We start from the raw sequence: 18,736 nt of genomic DNA, 5'->3' as shown, positions 1-18,736 counted from the left end.
AATGTGCTCCAAAGAAGGTAAATGGAGTCACTGGGAAAATGGTTGAATGTTACCCCTTTGGTATGGATCAATTATTGGTTAAGTAACCATGTCCATATAGGTGTTTATAAACAAAGTGACTTAAGACTGGGAGAGGAATACACATGGATTTCCAAGTGCATGTCTTTTGTGAACGCCATCGTTTAATATTTGTACAGAAACCTTTGAACAGCAAAATGTCTGTAAAGACTAGAAAATTGTGAAACAGGCTTATATTCATATAGGAATTCTGAGACAGGCAACACAGCTCTAAAACAGTACTTAGCGAAATAGTTTTTTAGCACTTGTTACAAGTGGTAATGGCTTCAAACTCGAACAAAATAATATGGGGTTAGTAGCATGTTACTCTTGATGGGTTAAACATATCCCTTCCATGGGTGTGGTGCTCTTGTAGAATCGTTGGCAGTATTGCATGTGCCACATTGGCACTGGGACTCTGGCTGTCTGTTAGAGTGTTGTAAATATGTTGGTGTTAGTAGAGTAGATATGCAGAAATGGGTATCCCTTTGATAGACAGCAAGGTTTGAGAGGTATTTTAGTGGGAACGATGAGATTAACTTCTGAGTTGGAATTGTCTACAGTGCAGGTATTTGGTGTGCAGTGTTTGTTTTTCTTAAAGGAGGTAGTTGAAATGAAATTGTTTGACTTAGCAGTAGAATGGGTTCCCATGACATTTTCGGTCACTGGATGGTTACAGTATGTCCAATGCCCAGCAACAAGTTTGCAGACATGTTGACGTTTGTGAGTGTGATTTGTTTTGGGATGTGTCAGTATCAGGTCTGCAGTAAAGAGTTATGTTTCAAGTGAGGGTTCATTATGTAGAGACAACGTTGTAGCATTGACAGGAATTACCTCCTGGAGGAGCCCTCCTACAATGTGTAGTTAGAGAGTCTTCAAAGCAAAAGTAGTAATGGTGCTGGAAAGGCATGATATGTGAATTGTGTGGCACTGTTATTATTTCCTGCCTAGCTGGAATGGTGATGTTGCAGATATGGATAGAAAAGCTCATCAGAGATGCTTTTACTTTAAAACTAAAACTTACGTGTCACCAAATGTTTCTACTCAGCTTCTTTTTAAAGCCTAAAGAAATGATCCAAGTTGGTTTGGACATCACACTTCATCTTCTTCTGGGCAGTTTCCGTTGGCTGTTATCTCATCTTTACTGATAGGGATCTTTTGCTTGTGTTTTTTTTTTGACTACCTAAACCTTCTGTGGCTTCCCTCTGTCACAGTCCATAAACAACCCTCTTCATTAGTTTCATCGGTTCTGCAAAGAACTTTCTGTAGTTAAACTGTACTAAGCCAGGGGTCGGTGGGATTCTGGTCAAATTCTCACAACAGTAACCTATTTTGGTACCAATTTAGCTGTGTCAATCCTGGAAGGTTGTAATTCTCTGGTGTACAGGACTTATACCCAACCTCTGATACTGTAAACTGTTAATCGTATTCACATTTAAGATTCTGATGTCACTTGTTTCTCTGGTAACAATTCGAACCCATCATCTTAAAAAGGTCATTTAGAGATTGATTTCAGAATACATTTCACAACCCAATCAGACATCATAAAACAAAACGACATTCTGAATCTTTGTTTTCAGTGATTGTTGATGATGTTACCGTGTTTTCTTTTCATTGGTTGGCCCCTTTGAGTTCCAAATATGTAGTAGGGGATGATAGAGCCCGCCTCATTACATTACTTTATACTTTTCCCATTTTGGGCTTTTTATTTATTTATTTTCTACCAAGACTTATTTACTGAAGAAGAGTCACAGTGTGCAATCCGTTCACAGTACTATCACTTATTTGCAAGGGTAGTACAGCAGAGAGCTAATTGGTTAGATATCAAATAAAGTGACTTGATCATAACAAAAACAATCACTAGTGAACAACATTGCATGCTTCCATCTCAGAAATGGCAGATACAGAATAAATAATACAAAATACAGATAGCAAAGGGGAGGACCTGGGTGGTCACATGTGTGCATTGTGAATGAGCACCATGTCTTCACATTATCGCTGATATATAATGCGATAATTGGGCAAAAACATGAATTTAAAGTGACAGTTATAGTTAGGTATTCAAAAAACCTTAGATATTCACTGGAAAAAACAAAGGTTAAAGGACAGTATAGTTAGGTGAAATGTCAGTTAAACCATACCATTTTAAAAGAACAAAACCAGTTACATGTATCCCAAGTAACTATAACTTGCATCCCTCCTATGCACAGTGTTCTCTTCAATTATGTCAGGTCATATGTTGCTGCGATGTTATCAATGATGTCACAGAACATAATGAGTGATGTAATATGGGAGGTCATTAGCAGTGCTAAGCCGGCCCCAGGGGAGTGGGTCATTGGGGCCATACCATTGCTCAGGCAGGCCCCCCCCCCATTATAAACATATCAGCCCTGGGGGATGGGATTTCTAGGGCCTCTCTGAGGCTTGAGGAGGGGGCTACAATCCCCCTTCCCATTATTAAACTATTGGCCCTAGCGGATGGTGCTCGGGGCCTCAGTGAGACTCGGGAAGAGGAATATATATACATGGCGGACAAACGGGTCCACAAATAAAGAAATAACTTTTGCACTGATTCTGGGTCTGCATCGTCTTTAAGCTGAGGACTGCAGTGTATATATATATATATATATATATATATATATATTCAATGAAAAAACCATAGGTTTCACACATGTTATGGTTAGTTGGACATTTCACTCGTAAAAAACCAATGAAATTCCCCCGTTATAGTTAGTTCAGCTAACTATAACTCGCGCACCCGCAATCCACTGCTGATGACGTCACATATTACATCACTCATGACATGGTCAGTGACATCACTCATGACATCACTGATGACATCTCAAATGACATCACTGATGACATCACTGATGACATCATCCAGTGAATGTGTGTTTTTCTGAAAATTAAATATGTTTTATATATGTATATCTCAAGGTCGATGGAAGAATAAATGGGTATATAAATGTCTAAATGGATGATTTTTTTATGAAAAATTGATTATGTGACTGACTCAGTGTATCATAGTGAATACATGGCTTTGTGAGTAATGTTTAAGTATGTAAATATCTGTATCAGTCTCTCACTTTGTGTATAGGTGGCTGCATGAGTTGGTGAGTAGCTACATGGGTGTCTATATAGGTTATTAGTTGGTTTTTGGAGTATCAGTCTGAGTGTCTGCATGGTTCGGTGGGGGGTATTACGTAGTGCATAGGTGCATGAATGAGTGACTCACTGTTTGTATGTGTTGAAGACAGCATGTGTGCAGGACTGTATGGGTGGATGAGTGTGTGTATGGGTGTGTTATTGAGTGAATGACTGTGTCAATAGTGTCTCTATGAGTAACTTCATATATTTTATAGTAGTATATGTGACTATTGGTGTTTTTAATTGAGTATATGTGAGAGTAAGAGATTGAAAGAGTTCCTGTATAAATAAGTATGTTTTTCTATAAGTGACTGTTTAAAAGACAAAGTATGTGTAAGTTTCCGTATAAGTAAGTGTGGTGGTGTGTGTATAACTGTATATGCATATAATTGTATGTTTTAATCTTTATTAGCATGAGTGACTATGTGTGTGAGTAACTCTATGGATGAGTGACATTATTAAACAGGATGTATAGGTGTATGAGTACATATGATGAGTGAGTACATGTATGAGTGACTGTATAGGACTGTTGGTGAATGAGTGGATTTGTATGTGGATCTTTGAATTATTGAATTGGTTGTTGTAACTGGTATTGGTATGTCCATTATTTTGAACATTGTAGTTTCTATTTTTGAATGTGTGTATCAAAGGTTATATTAGGGTGAGAGGAGGTCTGCTACTCAATCACAAGGATGATGTCATCAGTGATGTCATCAGTGATGTCATTTGAGATGTCATCAGTGATGTCATGAGTGATGTCACTGACCATGTCATGAGTGATGTAATATGTGACGTCATCAGCAGTGGATTGCGGGTGCGCGAGTTATAGTTAGCTGAACTAACTATAACGGGGGAATTTCATTGGTTTTTTACGAGTGAAATGTCCAACTAACTATAACATGTGTGAAACCTATGGTTTTTTCATTGAATTTGCAAGGTTTTTTAAATGTTAATTCCTAACTATAACGTTTTTGAAACCTTTGGTTTTTTCAGTGAATTTGCAAGGTTTTTTAAATGCTAATTCCTAACTATAACGTTTTTGAAACCTTTGGTTTTTTCAGTGAATTTGTACGGTTTTTTATATGCTAATTTTTGTATTTTTAATTAAAGATATTTTTGTTTTAATAAAAATAAAATTACTATATATTCCTTTATATATTATCTGTATCTTTTTTTTATTTATTTTAAAAAAAAAATCAATTAGGATAATTTTTTTTTTTTTATTAATTTTTTTAATTATTTTTTGACCACTTTTTTTTTTTTAATATAAATTCTTGGGGTGCGCGCTCTGAGCACGCTCCTAGTACTATTTCGTAAGTTTTTTATGAATTCCGGCGTACGTTATTTCCGTACGCAAATATACGTTATAGTGCGCGCTGGGAGCGCGCACCCAGTACGTATGCGTACGTACGTACGCATGCGTGCGTGCGTCCTACGCGCTCGACGCGGTTTACTTCCGCATACGCTAAAATTACGCGCAATAACGGTCGCGTATACGCGTGTTCAACGTATGCGCGCTAGGTACGCGCATATGACGTATGCACCTGCGCGCTTACGCGTTCGTGCATACGTCATCACGGGGTGCGCGCTCGGAGCTTGCGCAGTGCGCGCACCTCGGGTTTATACATAATAAAACAATATTTCTTATTGATTATCATTACTTTCAGTTTCTAATTGTTTCAATACCACACCCAATCCCCTCATGGCAAGTCATGTGATCATGAATCATCACTTTTGATTGGTTTGAAGTACTTTCAGTTCCAGATTCTTCCCAAACCACACCTACTCCCCTCATTATTAGTTCTGATTCCTTTGGAGAAGGAGCTATTCTGTTGTTGAGAGACAATGGCTGAACAGCAACCATCTTCAGACAGTGACCAGGACACTCTTGAGAGGCAGAGGAACAGGAAGCAGAAAGACAGCTTTATATGGCAGTTTTTTACTTTTCCTGAAGGTCTGAAAAAGGTAAATGCACCGAAAGTTACATGTGTACTTTGTAAAAAAGTCTTATCTCGTGGGAATCCTAACAAGAAATATTCTTTTAGCATTCACACTATGTTGAGACATGTTAACAAAATGCATCCAGTAACTTTTCGTCGAGCTTCTGGAGAAAACCCTCCACCTGCTCAGCCGACGACATCTGCAGCAGCTCAGCCGAGCACATCTTCGGCAGCTCAGGGGAGCACTTCAGCTGCGATGGTGCCTTCACCTGTTTCTACACCTCTTGTTGGTCCACCTTGTTTGGCGAGGTTGTCTACACAGTGCACTGATTGCGGTTCTCTTATTTCTGTGGGGGAGACCAGTCTTGATCTCCTTCAGAGAAAATTTGATGCGCATCCGTGCACTAGGCCATAGATGTTTTTTCTTTTTTTGCGTTTTTCTCTTCCTGTTTCCCTCCATTAACTCAAGGGCTCTTTTAAGAGCCACTTATAAACTAAACCCCCCAAATTTTTTTTTGAGATATTTTTTTTGAAATTTTTTTGAGGTGCGCGCACCCAAGGTTTTTTTTTAAATTATTATTTTTTTTTTTTTAAATTTATATACAAAAAGAGGTGAAGAAATGGAAGCACACAGAGTCATGCCATCATTTTAAGCACATAACACAGGCTGCCCCTTTCATGGGCTGCATTTCTTTCAGAACAACAACTTCACAAATTAAATCTCTGCCCACAATTCCTGTGCGCACACAGACTCATGCTATGTTTTTTTGAACAAAACAGTGTCCCTGAATAGTACCAAATTACTGTTACAGCCTGATACATTTCCCTTATTATTTACAGAAGCAGAAAACAGCACATTTCCTAACAGCTCCTTAAGACCATGTCCATATGTTACAGAGTGAGTAAATAAACAAGATCAATTTAAATGAGGCCATGGTGACGTTGAATGTGTTTGCATTACACAGTGCTATCTGAAACAGCACACAGAGCAGAGTACTACACATGAGAGTGTTGGAGAAGCTGCTGCGTGTGTGCCAAGAGTGTGTTTCTGAACACTGTGGATTGTCTGGTGCTTGACAGATGAGCAAAGAGACTTCCAGAACTGCATGAAGACTGCAGGGATGTATGTAACAGTGCATGTGTGCTAAGGGATAATTTGTGTAAACACAACAGGCTGCCCCTTCCATGGGACTGCATTTCTTACTGAACAACATCTTCACAAATTAAATCTCTGCCCACAATTCCTGTGTGCACACAGACTCATGTCATCATTTTAAGCACTACATTTCTTACTGAACAACAACTTCACAAATTAAATCTCAGACAACAATTCCTATATACAGACAGACTCATGCTGTGTTGGTAGGCACAAAACACAGGCTGCCCCTTTCCTGGGTTATCAATTCTAACAGAACTAATGCTTTTTTCAAATGTGCTGCCATTTTCCTCTCTTTTTTTTCAAAGTGATTTCTGCTAAATGGTAACCATCACAATTAAAAAGAAGCTGTTCTTTTCTTTCAACTGCAAGTCTTACTTTTCAACAGCAACACAAATTATATCTCTGCCCACAATTCTTCTCTGCACACAGACTCATGGTTTGATGGTAGGCACAAAACAGTATTCCTCATTGTTACCAGTACACATTATCTTATGTTGAAAACATACTCCATATTATTTTACATATTCAAAACAGTTAAATTTTTCGCAAAACAGAAAATGTAAATCACAACTTTAAACAAATAATCATAATTTTTTTTATATATCAAAATTAACCACAAACACCCCCTTCTCAAACTCATAACTCACCTTTAAAATTAGTTAGTTGTGAAAGAAATGTGGCAGTCACACAGCAGTTTATCAGACCTCTTTCCTCTCAGCAGAACCAGTTAATGGCACAGTTTCCAAACTTCAACCCCTTTCCAAATGTACCCTTCCCCCAACTTAACTTCTGCCTGCTACCATAGCAACAGGTCATAGAACACAGGTGTGAGCAGAGAGGTCAGAAGTTCAACAGACAATGTTTCATTTCCAAAGAGCAAGAGTGCTTGACTTTTCAAACCTAACAGCAAATCCAAACTAATGTTCTTTTTTCACACTTTTTTCTGAACCAATGCAATACATGCTTTTTAAAATTTAAACATACAGCCTAGTTTTTAGTGTAGAATGGTTTGAAACAGCCAATGAGTTCTTTTTATAAAAAAAGTATGTGTGCCCCCATTTTTCAACTGTCTTTCATTTCTTTTTGCCTTTCTATTGAAAGACACCTCCTGAGTGCATCCAGATCTCCTTTGAAGATGTTCACAGTGTGGATTGTAGGACACAGCTATGTCTTCTGGAGTGAAAAATTTGCAGAAAAAAGAGGTATGGTGAGAGACCTTGCTTTGCCAAATGTAGACATTAAATGGATTGGTCAGAGAGGGTTAAAGTGGCACCAATTAATGCCTTTGGTGAAAACCTTTCTACATCTCCCACAGCCTAACCTTATTATTGTGCACTGTGGTGGAAATGACCTAGGCACTTTAACTGGGGTAGGTCTGGAAATGCTTATTAAGGACACCTTTGTGCAATTGATGTCGCTTTTTCCACAAACTGCCTTCGTATATTCTAACATATGCCAAAGGCAAAAGTGGAACTGGTCCAACCAATTTTGTCCGCAGATTGACAAAGCAAGGAAGCACGTCAACAAATCTATTTCTGCTTTCCTCAGAGACTATGGTATGGGTTCTATATACCACAACAACTTGCGTTACGACATGCAAGACATTTATAGAGGAGATGGTGTACACTTCACTGATGAAGGCAACAGAGTCTTCCTCTTGAACTTTAGACTCTGCATCGGTACTTACTTGTAGGTACCAAAAAACAAACAATAAACACAAGGGCTCTTTTTAGAGCCACCTTATATCTAAACACTTAAATGCGATTTTTTTTGATTTTTTTAATAAAGTTTTTTTTCGGGTGCGCGCTGGGTGCGCGCACTCGGCGATATTTTTTAACAAAATATAAATCTTTTTTTTTGCCCTACAAGGTCCTACTGTGACCCCCTTACAATGCCTACTGGGTTAATTTCTCCCCACTCTGCCCCCTTTTCAAGTTCTCCCCCTTTGTTTATCACCCCCTCTTTATGCGATAGACAAAATGGCGGCCGCCGCTTCCTGATTTCCACCGATTCGAATGTTTACTAAGATCTAACAACCAATCAGAATTGCGCTCGCGCACGGCAAGGTGTGCGCACCCAGCGCGCACGCTGCGCGCTTACAGATATATATATTGATTTAAATACTATTTTCTCAGGAAATACTGAACAGATTTACACCAGACCTGCAAAAGGCACTTCATGGACCTTATGGCTACCTCTCTGCCAAATTTCACATAATTCTGTTCAGCCGTTCGGGCTGTAGCCCTGTCTAAAGGTCCTATGGAAAAATGCATGGGAAAAACGCGTTTTGGGACCCCCCTTTTATCTCGGCCCCCGCTTGACGAATCCCACCGAGACTTTCAGGGTAGGAGCGGAGCGTAGCGCCCCACCTATTTTGACAAATTCGTGAGGATTCGTCGACCGGCGCCAAAGTTATTCAAAATAGAATGTTGCGGATTTCCTATGGAAACGTGGTCCTAACTATAACTACCTACTGGCGACCGCCAGTAGGTAATATATATATATATATATATATATATATATATATATATATATATATATATATATATATTCCAAACCACTCGAGTCCCAAAGACAGCCCGCTCAATCATCTTTAACGGGCGGAATCCAGTCCCAAAATCAATTAATAGAACAAAATGATGTCGCACTCCAGTAATTCTGATTTCAAGAGTTTTATTCACCACTACCACCAATGCGTTTCGCCACTCAGGCTTGTTCACGGTTATATATATATCGTTCAACAAAATCCCCAGTTGAGGACGCACTCAAAGGGCAGATTAATTCCACTGATTCTTTAATAAAAGGAAACTGGCATTTTCATTCAGATGCATATCTTGCCTTAGGTGTTTCAGAGCAACAGCTCCTTGGTCACAGGCTTCATTATAATGCGCAGGATAGGTGGAAAGGCACTCTCCTCTGCATGTCCTTTATTTAATTAGCCCTCGGAGAGCTTCACAGGTGAGTAAAACGTAGTGTTGCATGCTGGAATCAGTAGTTCACTTTCATAAATTCCTTTACCTTTAGTAGGTTTCTGCTTTGTAGCATAATATTCATTTGATTTAAAAGCCCTCCAGTGGGCCTCTGAGATGAAAATGCTCAGTTTATTTTTTATTTTCTGCTGTTCCACTAAGGAAGTAGTTCCATGTCCTCGTGGCCCCCTCGTGCTGAGATCTGATTGGCTACCAACACTTCAAACCAGGATGTGCTTGCAGCCATCTTGGGACTCACTTTAGCTCATGTTGTGACTGTGACAAGAGGGTTCTTTCTTGTCATCTGCTGTTGAGAGCGGAGTCCAGGGTTCTCCCTTTTAAATGCCTTAAGTAATGCTCAAAATCTATAGAACCCCTCACATACCCACTTACAGACACACAGGCACTCACCCATGCACCCACAGACCCACAGCCCCACACAGCCACTCACACGGCCACTCACAGACCCATAGTGCCACTCACAGACCCACAGAGGCACTCACAACCATTCACAGACCCACACAGGCACTCACACACCAACACAACAACTCACATACCCATTCACAGACCCATACAGGTACTCACACAACCACTCACTCATCTATAGAGCCACTCAGACACCCAAACACTTACTCATACAGGCACTCACACAACCACTCACTTACCCATACATCCACTCACTGAGTCACACACTCATCCAAACAGCTACTCACACACACACTTATTTACCTATACATCTGCTCACATGGCCACTCACTTACCCATACAGCCTCTCAACACAGCCACTCACTCACACATACAACCACTCCCACACTCCCACACACACCCACACAACCACTTACATAGCCATTCACACTTTCATATAAGCACTCACACATTCATTCACTCACCCATACATCCATTCAAAGACACTTACTTTGCAATACAGCCACTCACACACCAATTCAATTAACCAAACAGCCTCTCAAACAGCCACTCACTCACCCATATAGCCACTTACACAGCCAGTCACTCACTGATAAAGCCATTCAGACACCCAGTCACTCACCCATGTAGTCACTTAAACACCCACTCACCCACCTATACAAGCACTCACACATCCATACAGCCACTGATACACCTACTCACTCACCCACATAGTCACTCACACAGCCACTTACACACCCATACCAGCACTCAGACTCCCACACACACAAATACACACAGCCACACAGCCACTCACATAATATATGTTACAAATAGTATCACTCCTTTTTAGTACAGACAGTATAATATTTTAACTTTTGTAGTTCCTTGGTTATATGTTTAACACTCATAAACTTTTAGAAAACACTCTCACTCACTGGAAGATGTAATCAGTGATGTCATCTGAGATGTCATCAGTGATAAATGCGTTGTTTCCCGTAGGAGTAACGTCTCTTACTCAGCACTCCGATATTTATTAAATTTTAAAATAATTGTACAAAGATTGTAGAATTGTAGTTTTGAGGCGTCTTTTATTTAAAAAATCCTTATGAGGTTCATATGATATTCATTCTATTTCACTCATAGCTTTTAATCAATGGGTATCATTATTCATCACATTTCTGCCCAATGCATTTCGGGCGAACCCTTCGTCAGGGGACTTGTATTCTGAAAACATTAAACGAATATCATATAGCAAGGTATAACACAAATAACAAACAATCAATTTCGCTGTTCTCATGCTAACAGTGATGGTTATAACGAAGCTGTGAGTTGGTGTATCGGGTAAAAAAGGAAAGGGTGCCGGACCACATGAAAGATTTAGTTGTGAGCTGATATTGTGAACCAGGTTATTCGTAATTTAAAAATGAACGAACAAGCGCACTTATTGTGTGAAAGTTGTTAACGTGAGCAAAATGGAAAGAAAAAGATGTAGCAGTTACAGGAAGGTCGTGAGTGGTAACAATGAAGTGCATGCTCAATAATCGTGAAGAAAAGAGAATTTAAGGCTGTAGTGCGAGCGATATACAAGGTTGGATTCTGACCTTTCTATTTAGGTTCTTAGAAATCTTGGTGCATAGCGAGAAGAACCACAAGGTGACGGAATGTTAAAAATAAGCTTTCTGAAAAACATGAAATAGTTTCGTGTAAACGTTATACCATATGTGAAAATTAATCACAAGGTATGCAACATGATAATAATGTAGACATCACCCGTATGTATGAGCTTACCGCGATGTGATGTTTCGATTGGATTCCTCTAACAGACTTCCCAAGCACCTTCGAAAATGTTTGGATCCTGTGTGTTAAGGATACGACGGTGACTTGATCACGTGATCATAGAGATTAAAGAAAGACTACAACGTTATAGAGTCGGCTAAACTTTCGTGGATGAAGTTTTCATGCTGATTTAATTGCACTTATTTGCTAAAAAGAAAAGAAATAGCAACCTATGGTATTATCACAAGAATGTGATAGTTAGAGTACTGGATTGAACCTGAGTGTGAAAGCGATTGTATAAACATCAGCGTACGTGTGCGCTTCAAGCGGTGTCAATAAAGTTAAAGACCGAAAGTTAGGTGAAAAAAATGCGAAAGGGGTGCGAGAAAAAATATGAAAGGGGTGCGAGAAAAAATAAATAGATAACCCAAACTCCGTGGTGTCTGAAAAATGCAATGTACAAGGTGGTCTTGAAGATAAGAGGGGAAAGAGAGAAAGTAGAGTGATCGTGATAAGGTTAATTCAGTTCAAAACATAAAAAAGGATAAAAATCAAAGTCCATATGCATGTATGCGTCTGTCGGTGTGATGTGTGAGAGGAACAGGATTTCACAAAAAACAATTAAGGTCTAGCCGTTCATTCAGACCTTTTGGCTGAAGGGTATTAAGATGGGTAATCCAAAATGTCTCTCTGCGTAAGAGATGTTGGGGATTATCTCTTCCAGGAAGAATGGGTACCTGCTCCAGTATACAGAAACGCAGTTGGCTTGGGTTGTGGTGCTGTTGATTGAAGTGCGTGGCTACGGTAGATTTGGTGTTCTTGAGTCTGATGTTACTTTTGTGTTCTATGATTCTTGTCTTTATTTTTCTCTGGGTTTTTCCAACATATGCTTGACCGCATGGGCATTTCAACATGTATATGACATTGTTACTGTCACATGTACCTGTTACTCGTAATTTTATAGCTGTTCCTTTGGTGGGGTGTAGTATTTCATTACCCTTGATTATGGCGTTACAGTTACTACAATTGTAACAGGGCTGGGTGCCACGGTATTGCACTCTGGAAACGTCATCTTTTGGTTGTAGAAGTTCCTTGAAGTTGCGAGTACGTTTGTATGCGAATCTCGGGCTGATGGAAAAAATTCCTTTGAAATCTTCTTCGTGTGTTAATAATGGCCAGTGTTTGAGAATAATTTTCTTAATGTTATAACTTCGTGTTGAAAATTTGGAAATGAACACTTGTCTTTGTTCCTCATCTTTGGATTGTGGAATTAACAACTGTGCTCTTTCAAGTTTCCGGACTCTTTCCTGGGCATCATTAAGTGTGGTTTCGGGATATCCTCTCTGTTTGATGGTTTTCGATTCTTTGTAGTAATCCGAGTTTGAAGAAATTCTTTTGATGCGTAGTAGTTGCGAAAACGGTAAATGTTGTTTTAATGAGGGTTGATGAAAACTTGAAAAGTGTAGGAAGTTGTTTTTGTCGGTTGGTTTGGTAAATACTCTAGTGTCGAGTGTTCCGTCATTGTTGATAACAAGTACATCCAAGAATGGAATTTCCCTTTTGTTGAATGGCTCAGAATCAGCATTAATGACAGCTATTGAAGATCTCAATCAAGTTGATGATAGAATCGGCTTTACATGCAACATCAACAAAAGGGAAATTCCTCTCACTGCTTCACAGCTTCTTAGAAATAGTTGCTTCTACTGGCAGGAGCACACATACTCGCCTTAAGATCTTAAGACCGTACCTGCCCATCAGTATGTAGACAGAATATCAGAACCAAAATATCGTGGGACAAAATATTGTATCACGTATATAGAGGACAAAAAATATCGTGAAGGTAAGTGTCTATAGGTAAGCAAAGCTTTTCTATATATAACACCACATATATGTACCTTGACGATATATATATATCTTGAAGGTACATAGATGAGGAGTTGTGAATAGTAAATCTATACTTACCTATTTGCACTTACCTTCTCGATATTTTGGTCCTCCATATTTTTGACACAATATTCTGTCCACATGATATTTTTTTCTGATATTTTGTCAGTGATAGCTCAGTGATCAATATCTAATCCATAGTGTTAAAGTACAAGGTATTCATCAAATAAATGGTAGGAGGATATTTCGAAGATTAGAATAAGCGTATCAAAATCAATGTGAAGGCAAATTTTGTTATTATTGGCTCCATCCCTCCCAATTGGTTAGGAACAGTCTGCAAATGCGAATGCTCTTGTGAGGTCAACACAGGGTTGTATGTTATTACAACGCATTCCGTTGCAACGCATGCCTTTACTACGCATGCGTTACAACGCGAATGCCGTTACCACGAATAACATTTTCCACGAAAATGCATTTACCACGCATATCGGTAAAGGCATTTTCGTGGTAAATCATCTTTTTTTTTTTTAATAATACCCCTGTGCGACCCCCCGCACCTTTTTCTAATAAATTCATTAAACTAAATTCCCGCTTACCTCGCTACGTCCTCTCCTCTGGAAGCTCTTCCTATCTGCGTCGCACGTCGTAGAGGAAGCGGAAGTGTCTTTCCATTTCCTCTAACGACGGTACGACGCCGATTGCCTCCACATCGATGAATTCAGGGTTTTTTTTGTGGGGAGGGGGGGAGACCCCTCCAACCCCCTTTTTTAGTATTACCTTTAGCACACATGCCTTTACTACGTATCTCGTAGTAAAGGTATGCGTGGTAAAGGCAATCGTGGTAACCACGCATGCGTTGTAATGCATGCGTGGTTACTGTTATGCGTGGAAACGGCCACGTTGTAGTGGCCGTTTCCCTCAACACAGCATAGGCCAGCCTGGTGCTCATGGGCTCCCCTGCAGGTTTCTTAGGTGAACACTAGCCTTCAGAATTCCTCTGGTAGGTGTATAATTGAATCCTTGGAGTAATAAAAATTCCACAGATCTCATTTCTTAGTGGACCCTTACAATAGTTGAACCAACAGTACCAGTAATCCCAGTAAACTCCAAATGTGACGAACTAGTGGTCTATTTCATGGGCTACTCAAAATGAAAATTGGTGTGTAAAAGGCTAGTTTATAAACATGCCATAGGCGTGGCCTTGTTTTGAACCAGACACAATTTAATGCTTTGGATAATTAAAGTCCTTCAAGCAAAGAGTCCCCCTATCAAACTTACCAACTTTCTCCCTCCTGGAAATTAGTGCAGATATTGGGTCACTCTGCCCCATAAATATGATGCTGACCACAGAAAAAGGGAGTACTGCTCTATGTCGTTCACTCTTCATCCTTCTGTGATTGCCAGTCCCTTTGTATTTCATTGAGGGAGACTTTGTCTGGAAACTAAAGGGCTGTTTTGAGGCAAGAAAAACAAAGGGAAAGAAAATAATCATTCAGAGGGAACCTACCTCAATGAAAATGCCGAGTACTGCCAGCCCATCTGGTTTGTTTTTCGCTTGGCTCACGTTGGCGTACCTTTCTGAATTGAAATGCACAATGTGTAACTGAGGGGAAAAAACAAACCCAGCAATAAAATGAGATGAGTTTTACACCCGGAAATAGAGATGCTCTTTAAATTCACACTTCTGAATAAAGAGGATCAACAGGCGCCTGCGTTTATTTTGTATTTATTTGGTGGACTATGGAGAGTTCGGTAGATATTATACATATGTATTAGATAATGGTACTGATGATGATGAGTGGGTGGTAACTGCAGATGTGCAAACGTCATGAGACGCTTACTGGTGGTGATGAGTGGGTGGCAATGCTGGACATTGCAAACCTCATTATTCATTGCAGAGATTCATGTCTTAGATTATTTACATGGGTACATGACTAAGGTTACAGGCAGGTGAAAGACGGCATTGGGAGGGTGTACTGACAACTAAAGTTATGGTGTTGTGCTTTGTTTTTTGTACAGAAACAGTGCTGTGAGTCCGTAACGTTGTGGACTGGCTGTAGGAGGTGTCTCTGTTGGGTTGGTGGAATGCTTGCAGTAGGAGTCTGTTGTGTGATCACCCTGTCGGGAATTCCCCATGCCCAGGGTTTCCCTGTCTCCCAATGCCCATGTTTGTGGTGTCCGCGTCTACCTGAGTCAAAGCGATTGTGTTGTACTGTGATGTGTTATTTAGTAAGTGTATCGCTTAGGTCTGCTGTGATCTTGGTTTCCTAGTGCTGTGTGCTGTTTGACACGTGTCACTTACGTTCACACAGGCAGAGACTGATTTGAGAGGTGGTGCATTCCTGTCCACTTGTCAGAGAGGGACTTGCTCTCCAATATCTATATCTCCTTGCCTTCACGTGGTTAGTTTAGGAGTTAGTTAATTCATAATTGGGTGATAATGCAATATAGTCCATTTGTTTGTTCCTCTGTCCCAACTGCTAGTTCCTACCAGATCTCAATTTTGATAGTTTTAGTGGTTTCCCCTCTTTGCTGTTAGTGTTTTCCAATCCCCAGTATTAAGGGTTTCCTTGTCTACAATGGCAGTGTCTTCCATTTTCCAATGTCCGTATCTCTCAGTGTTCTTCCTGTTCGATGTGACACCTTCTTCCTGAAAAAGTTACAAATTGTAAAACTAATGTATGTCTATGTGTATGACTTGGTACTTTCTACTTTCATTTTTTTACCTCCGATTTAAAAGGCATTACAGGTCCCTTGCACGGGAAGGACTGTTCGGTGTTTATGAGTATTAGGGAAGATCCATTGATAGAGAGCCCTGGTTTTATTGTCATTGACACAGGTGGTCTTGAAATAAATATACATTTTCAGTTTTATATTGGTGCAATGCAAATGATTAGACTCCTCACTGGCAGCATTAAAGGACCTCCATTGGCTGCCAATTAAGGAGAGAATTCAATTCAAATATCTCTGCATTGTGTTCAAAGCAGTGCATGGTCTGGGTCCAATGTCCATGCAGGAGAAATTCACCTTGTACAACCCTGGGAGAAACCTCCGCTCTTCCAGTGCAAGTCTGGTAACCACTGCCAGATTTAAGAAGACCAGGCAGGGTGGTAGACCATTTGATATAGCAGCCTCACGAATTTGGAACACTGTCCCCCTGCACATCAGGCAGACTAAATCACTGCTCCCATTCATAAAGAGCTTAAAGACATGGCTCTTCCCTAGGGATGAGTAATATGAGCTGCCCAAATCAGCGTCTGGTATACCTGTTCTGCCTAGTGACAACTTGGCAAATCGCAGTGCCAGGATACCCGCAGAGTGAGTTTTAGCGCTATACAAATTCACAATACAATACACTACAATACAAAAGAGCTAAAGACGATCCAATTAAAGGACAACTTTTCTACAACTTTGTTTTATTTTACTTATAAACTATTTACCTTTACTTTACTTGGTGTGGACGAACTAAATTCTTTACTCCTTGCCGTACTGTTGATGTTGTCGGTACGAGTGTCATGCAAACACGTTTTCCATGGGACTGTCTTATGCTCAGGTCAAGTTACCAGTTGTGAGCTAAGGTTGCACTCACTGCTAATGCTGCACTGGAGGCGGTGAGGAAGAGTGGTATATATGCTCACAAAATACGACCAGCTTTCTCCACATTCTGTTGAGGCACTTCCTTTAACTCCACCTCGGTGCTGCTCGCAGGGAATGTGTTGAATGGGAGTCTGGCAGAAACCAGGAATCCCCATGATCCATGTATGTGCTGTTTTATTTATTACTGGGTTGGGTACTGTGCACAGAAATAAACCTGAAACTTGAAGACATATAATGACAACTTTCGCCTTTCTGGTCTGCTCGTTTTATGGCATATTTGTAACTCCACTAACCCTTTTACATCCCCTCGGTTTTACTCATCCTCTCACTCATTGTGTTTGTGTTTAGACTTTGTATTCCACATCCTATCCCTGACGAGGCCCTGAAGTGCTTGCAAGTGGGTGGTTCCTCCATGTGTTGTGCATGGTCAGTAGATTGTAGGTTTACTGTGTGGCCTACATAGGGGTAATTTTGTGTTGTGTGTGTGGTTTTAGAGGTGTGCTCCAATCGTTTGGCAGCAAACATGTGACTTCACCTGTGCACGGAGTGAAGCAGAAATGTAAGGAAGAGATAGTAATGAGGTGCCCTCTTGTGTTTTTCACATTGTTCTTGGAGACCTTTTTATTGAAGTTTTCAGAAACATTATATTTCAAGTTCCATATTCAATCACATATATTCTCAGGCCTCTCTCCCTCCACAAAAGACCTCAGGTTTGATACAAAGATCAGTTATCCAGTATTTGTTTATGCATAATACAGTCTCATTAGACGTATTGCATTTTCTTTCCTCCTTACTAAGAATTGTTCATTTGACTCTTTTAGATGTTCAATCAAAATAACTTTACCAATTTTCATATTTTTCTGAGCTGCCCCTGCCCTTATTAATTGGAAGATCAAGAACCCTGCACATCTAAACTTACCTACCACGTTTCAATTTCTAGGGGCGGGTGCACTTCGCCAGGCCTGTGTGATAGCTCACTTTACTAGGACTAATGCTAGTCTCATGTAGGTTTTTTCTGCTCTTGTATAGCTGTCCGTTTGAAGGTTAGTTAATAATTCTGGGCCTGACTTAGAACTCGTCGGACCGGTTACTCCGTCACAACGGTGACAGATATTCCGTGTGCCGAAATCTAAATCCCATTAAATTATATGGGATTCAGATTTGGGAGGACGGGTTATCCGTCACTGTTGTGACAGAGTACCCCGTCCGCTGAGATCTAAATCAGGCCCTATGTGTTGGAGGGATGGTCTAATGATCGACCGAGGACTTCCTATAATATAATGAAAATTGATTCCTAGTAGGAACCTGTGATCGTACAGGACAAAATCGTGCATAGAAGGTGTCAAAGTCGAATTTTATAGTACAATATCTAGGTGATAGCGCGGTCTACTGTAGTGCCGTAAGAGCAAATGTCCACTCTATATCAGTCCAGGGCCCCTAATCTAATTTCAGAGCCTACCTCGCTATGAAAAAGGTATGAGGAGTATTTATAGCCAGGTTTTTTCAGTTTGAGGTGATAGGGTTTCTGTGGAAGTTGGGCCATAGTGATTTTACTTTAAAGAGAGTGGAATGATATGCCTTTTTCCAAGTTTGTTAAGTATGGTGTGCCAGATTTCCAGGTAATGGAAGAACTAGTTTGCATGAGGGAAATGTGTTCCAACCCAAAATGGAGTTTCACCTGTAATTTTTGTGTCCCGGTGTGTTTGTAGTAGGAGGCCTTCCATGAGTCTAACATCACTCTAGTCACAAGAGGCATTTCGAGAAGGAGTTTACCCCCATATAGCGTGGTGTGGGAGCAC

General features: G+C 40.2%; 1 protein-coding gene across 3 annotated transcripts in view; it reads right to left on the bottom strand.

Annotated features, from left to right (window-relative positions):
* The window catches only part of CA14 (carbonic anhydrase 14), a 181,361-nt gene that overhangs the window by 66,765 nt on the left and 95,860 nt on the right, over positions 1-18,736 (bottom strand). For 2 of the 3 annotated variants that reach the window (XM_085638098.1, XM_085638100.1), the window contains exon 5: positions 14,848-14,943. The exons of the other annotated variant lie outside the window; for it this stretch is intronic. In XM_085638098.1, coding sequence (XP_085494224.1) covers positions 14,848-14,943 — 96 coding nt within the window. The remainder of the gene's footprint in view (positions 1-14,847; positions 14,944-18,736) is intronic. 3 annotated transcript variants of the gene reach the window in all.

The sequence above is a fragment of the Triturus cristatus genome, chromosome 12 (assembly GCF_964204655.1).
Source record: "Triturus cristatus chromosome 12, aTriCri1.1, whole genome shotgun sequence".
NCBI lineage: Eukaryota > Metazoa > Chordata > Amphibia > Caudata > Salamandridae > Triturus > Triturus cristatus.
This window is presented reverse-complemented; position numbering and strand designations above follow the sequence as displayed.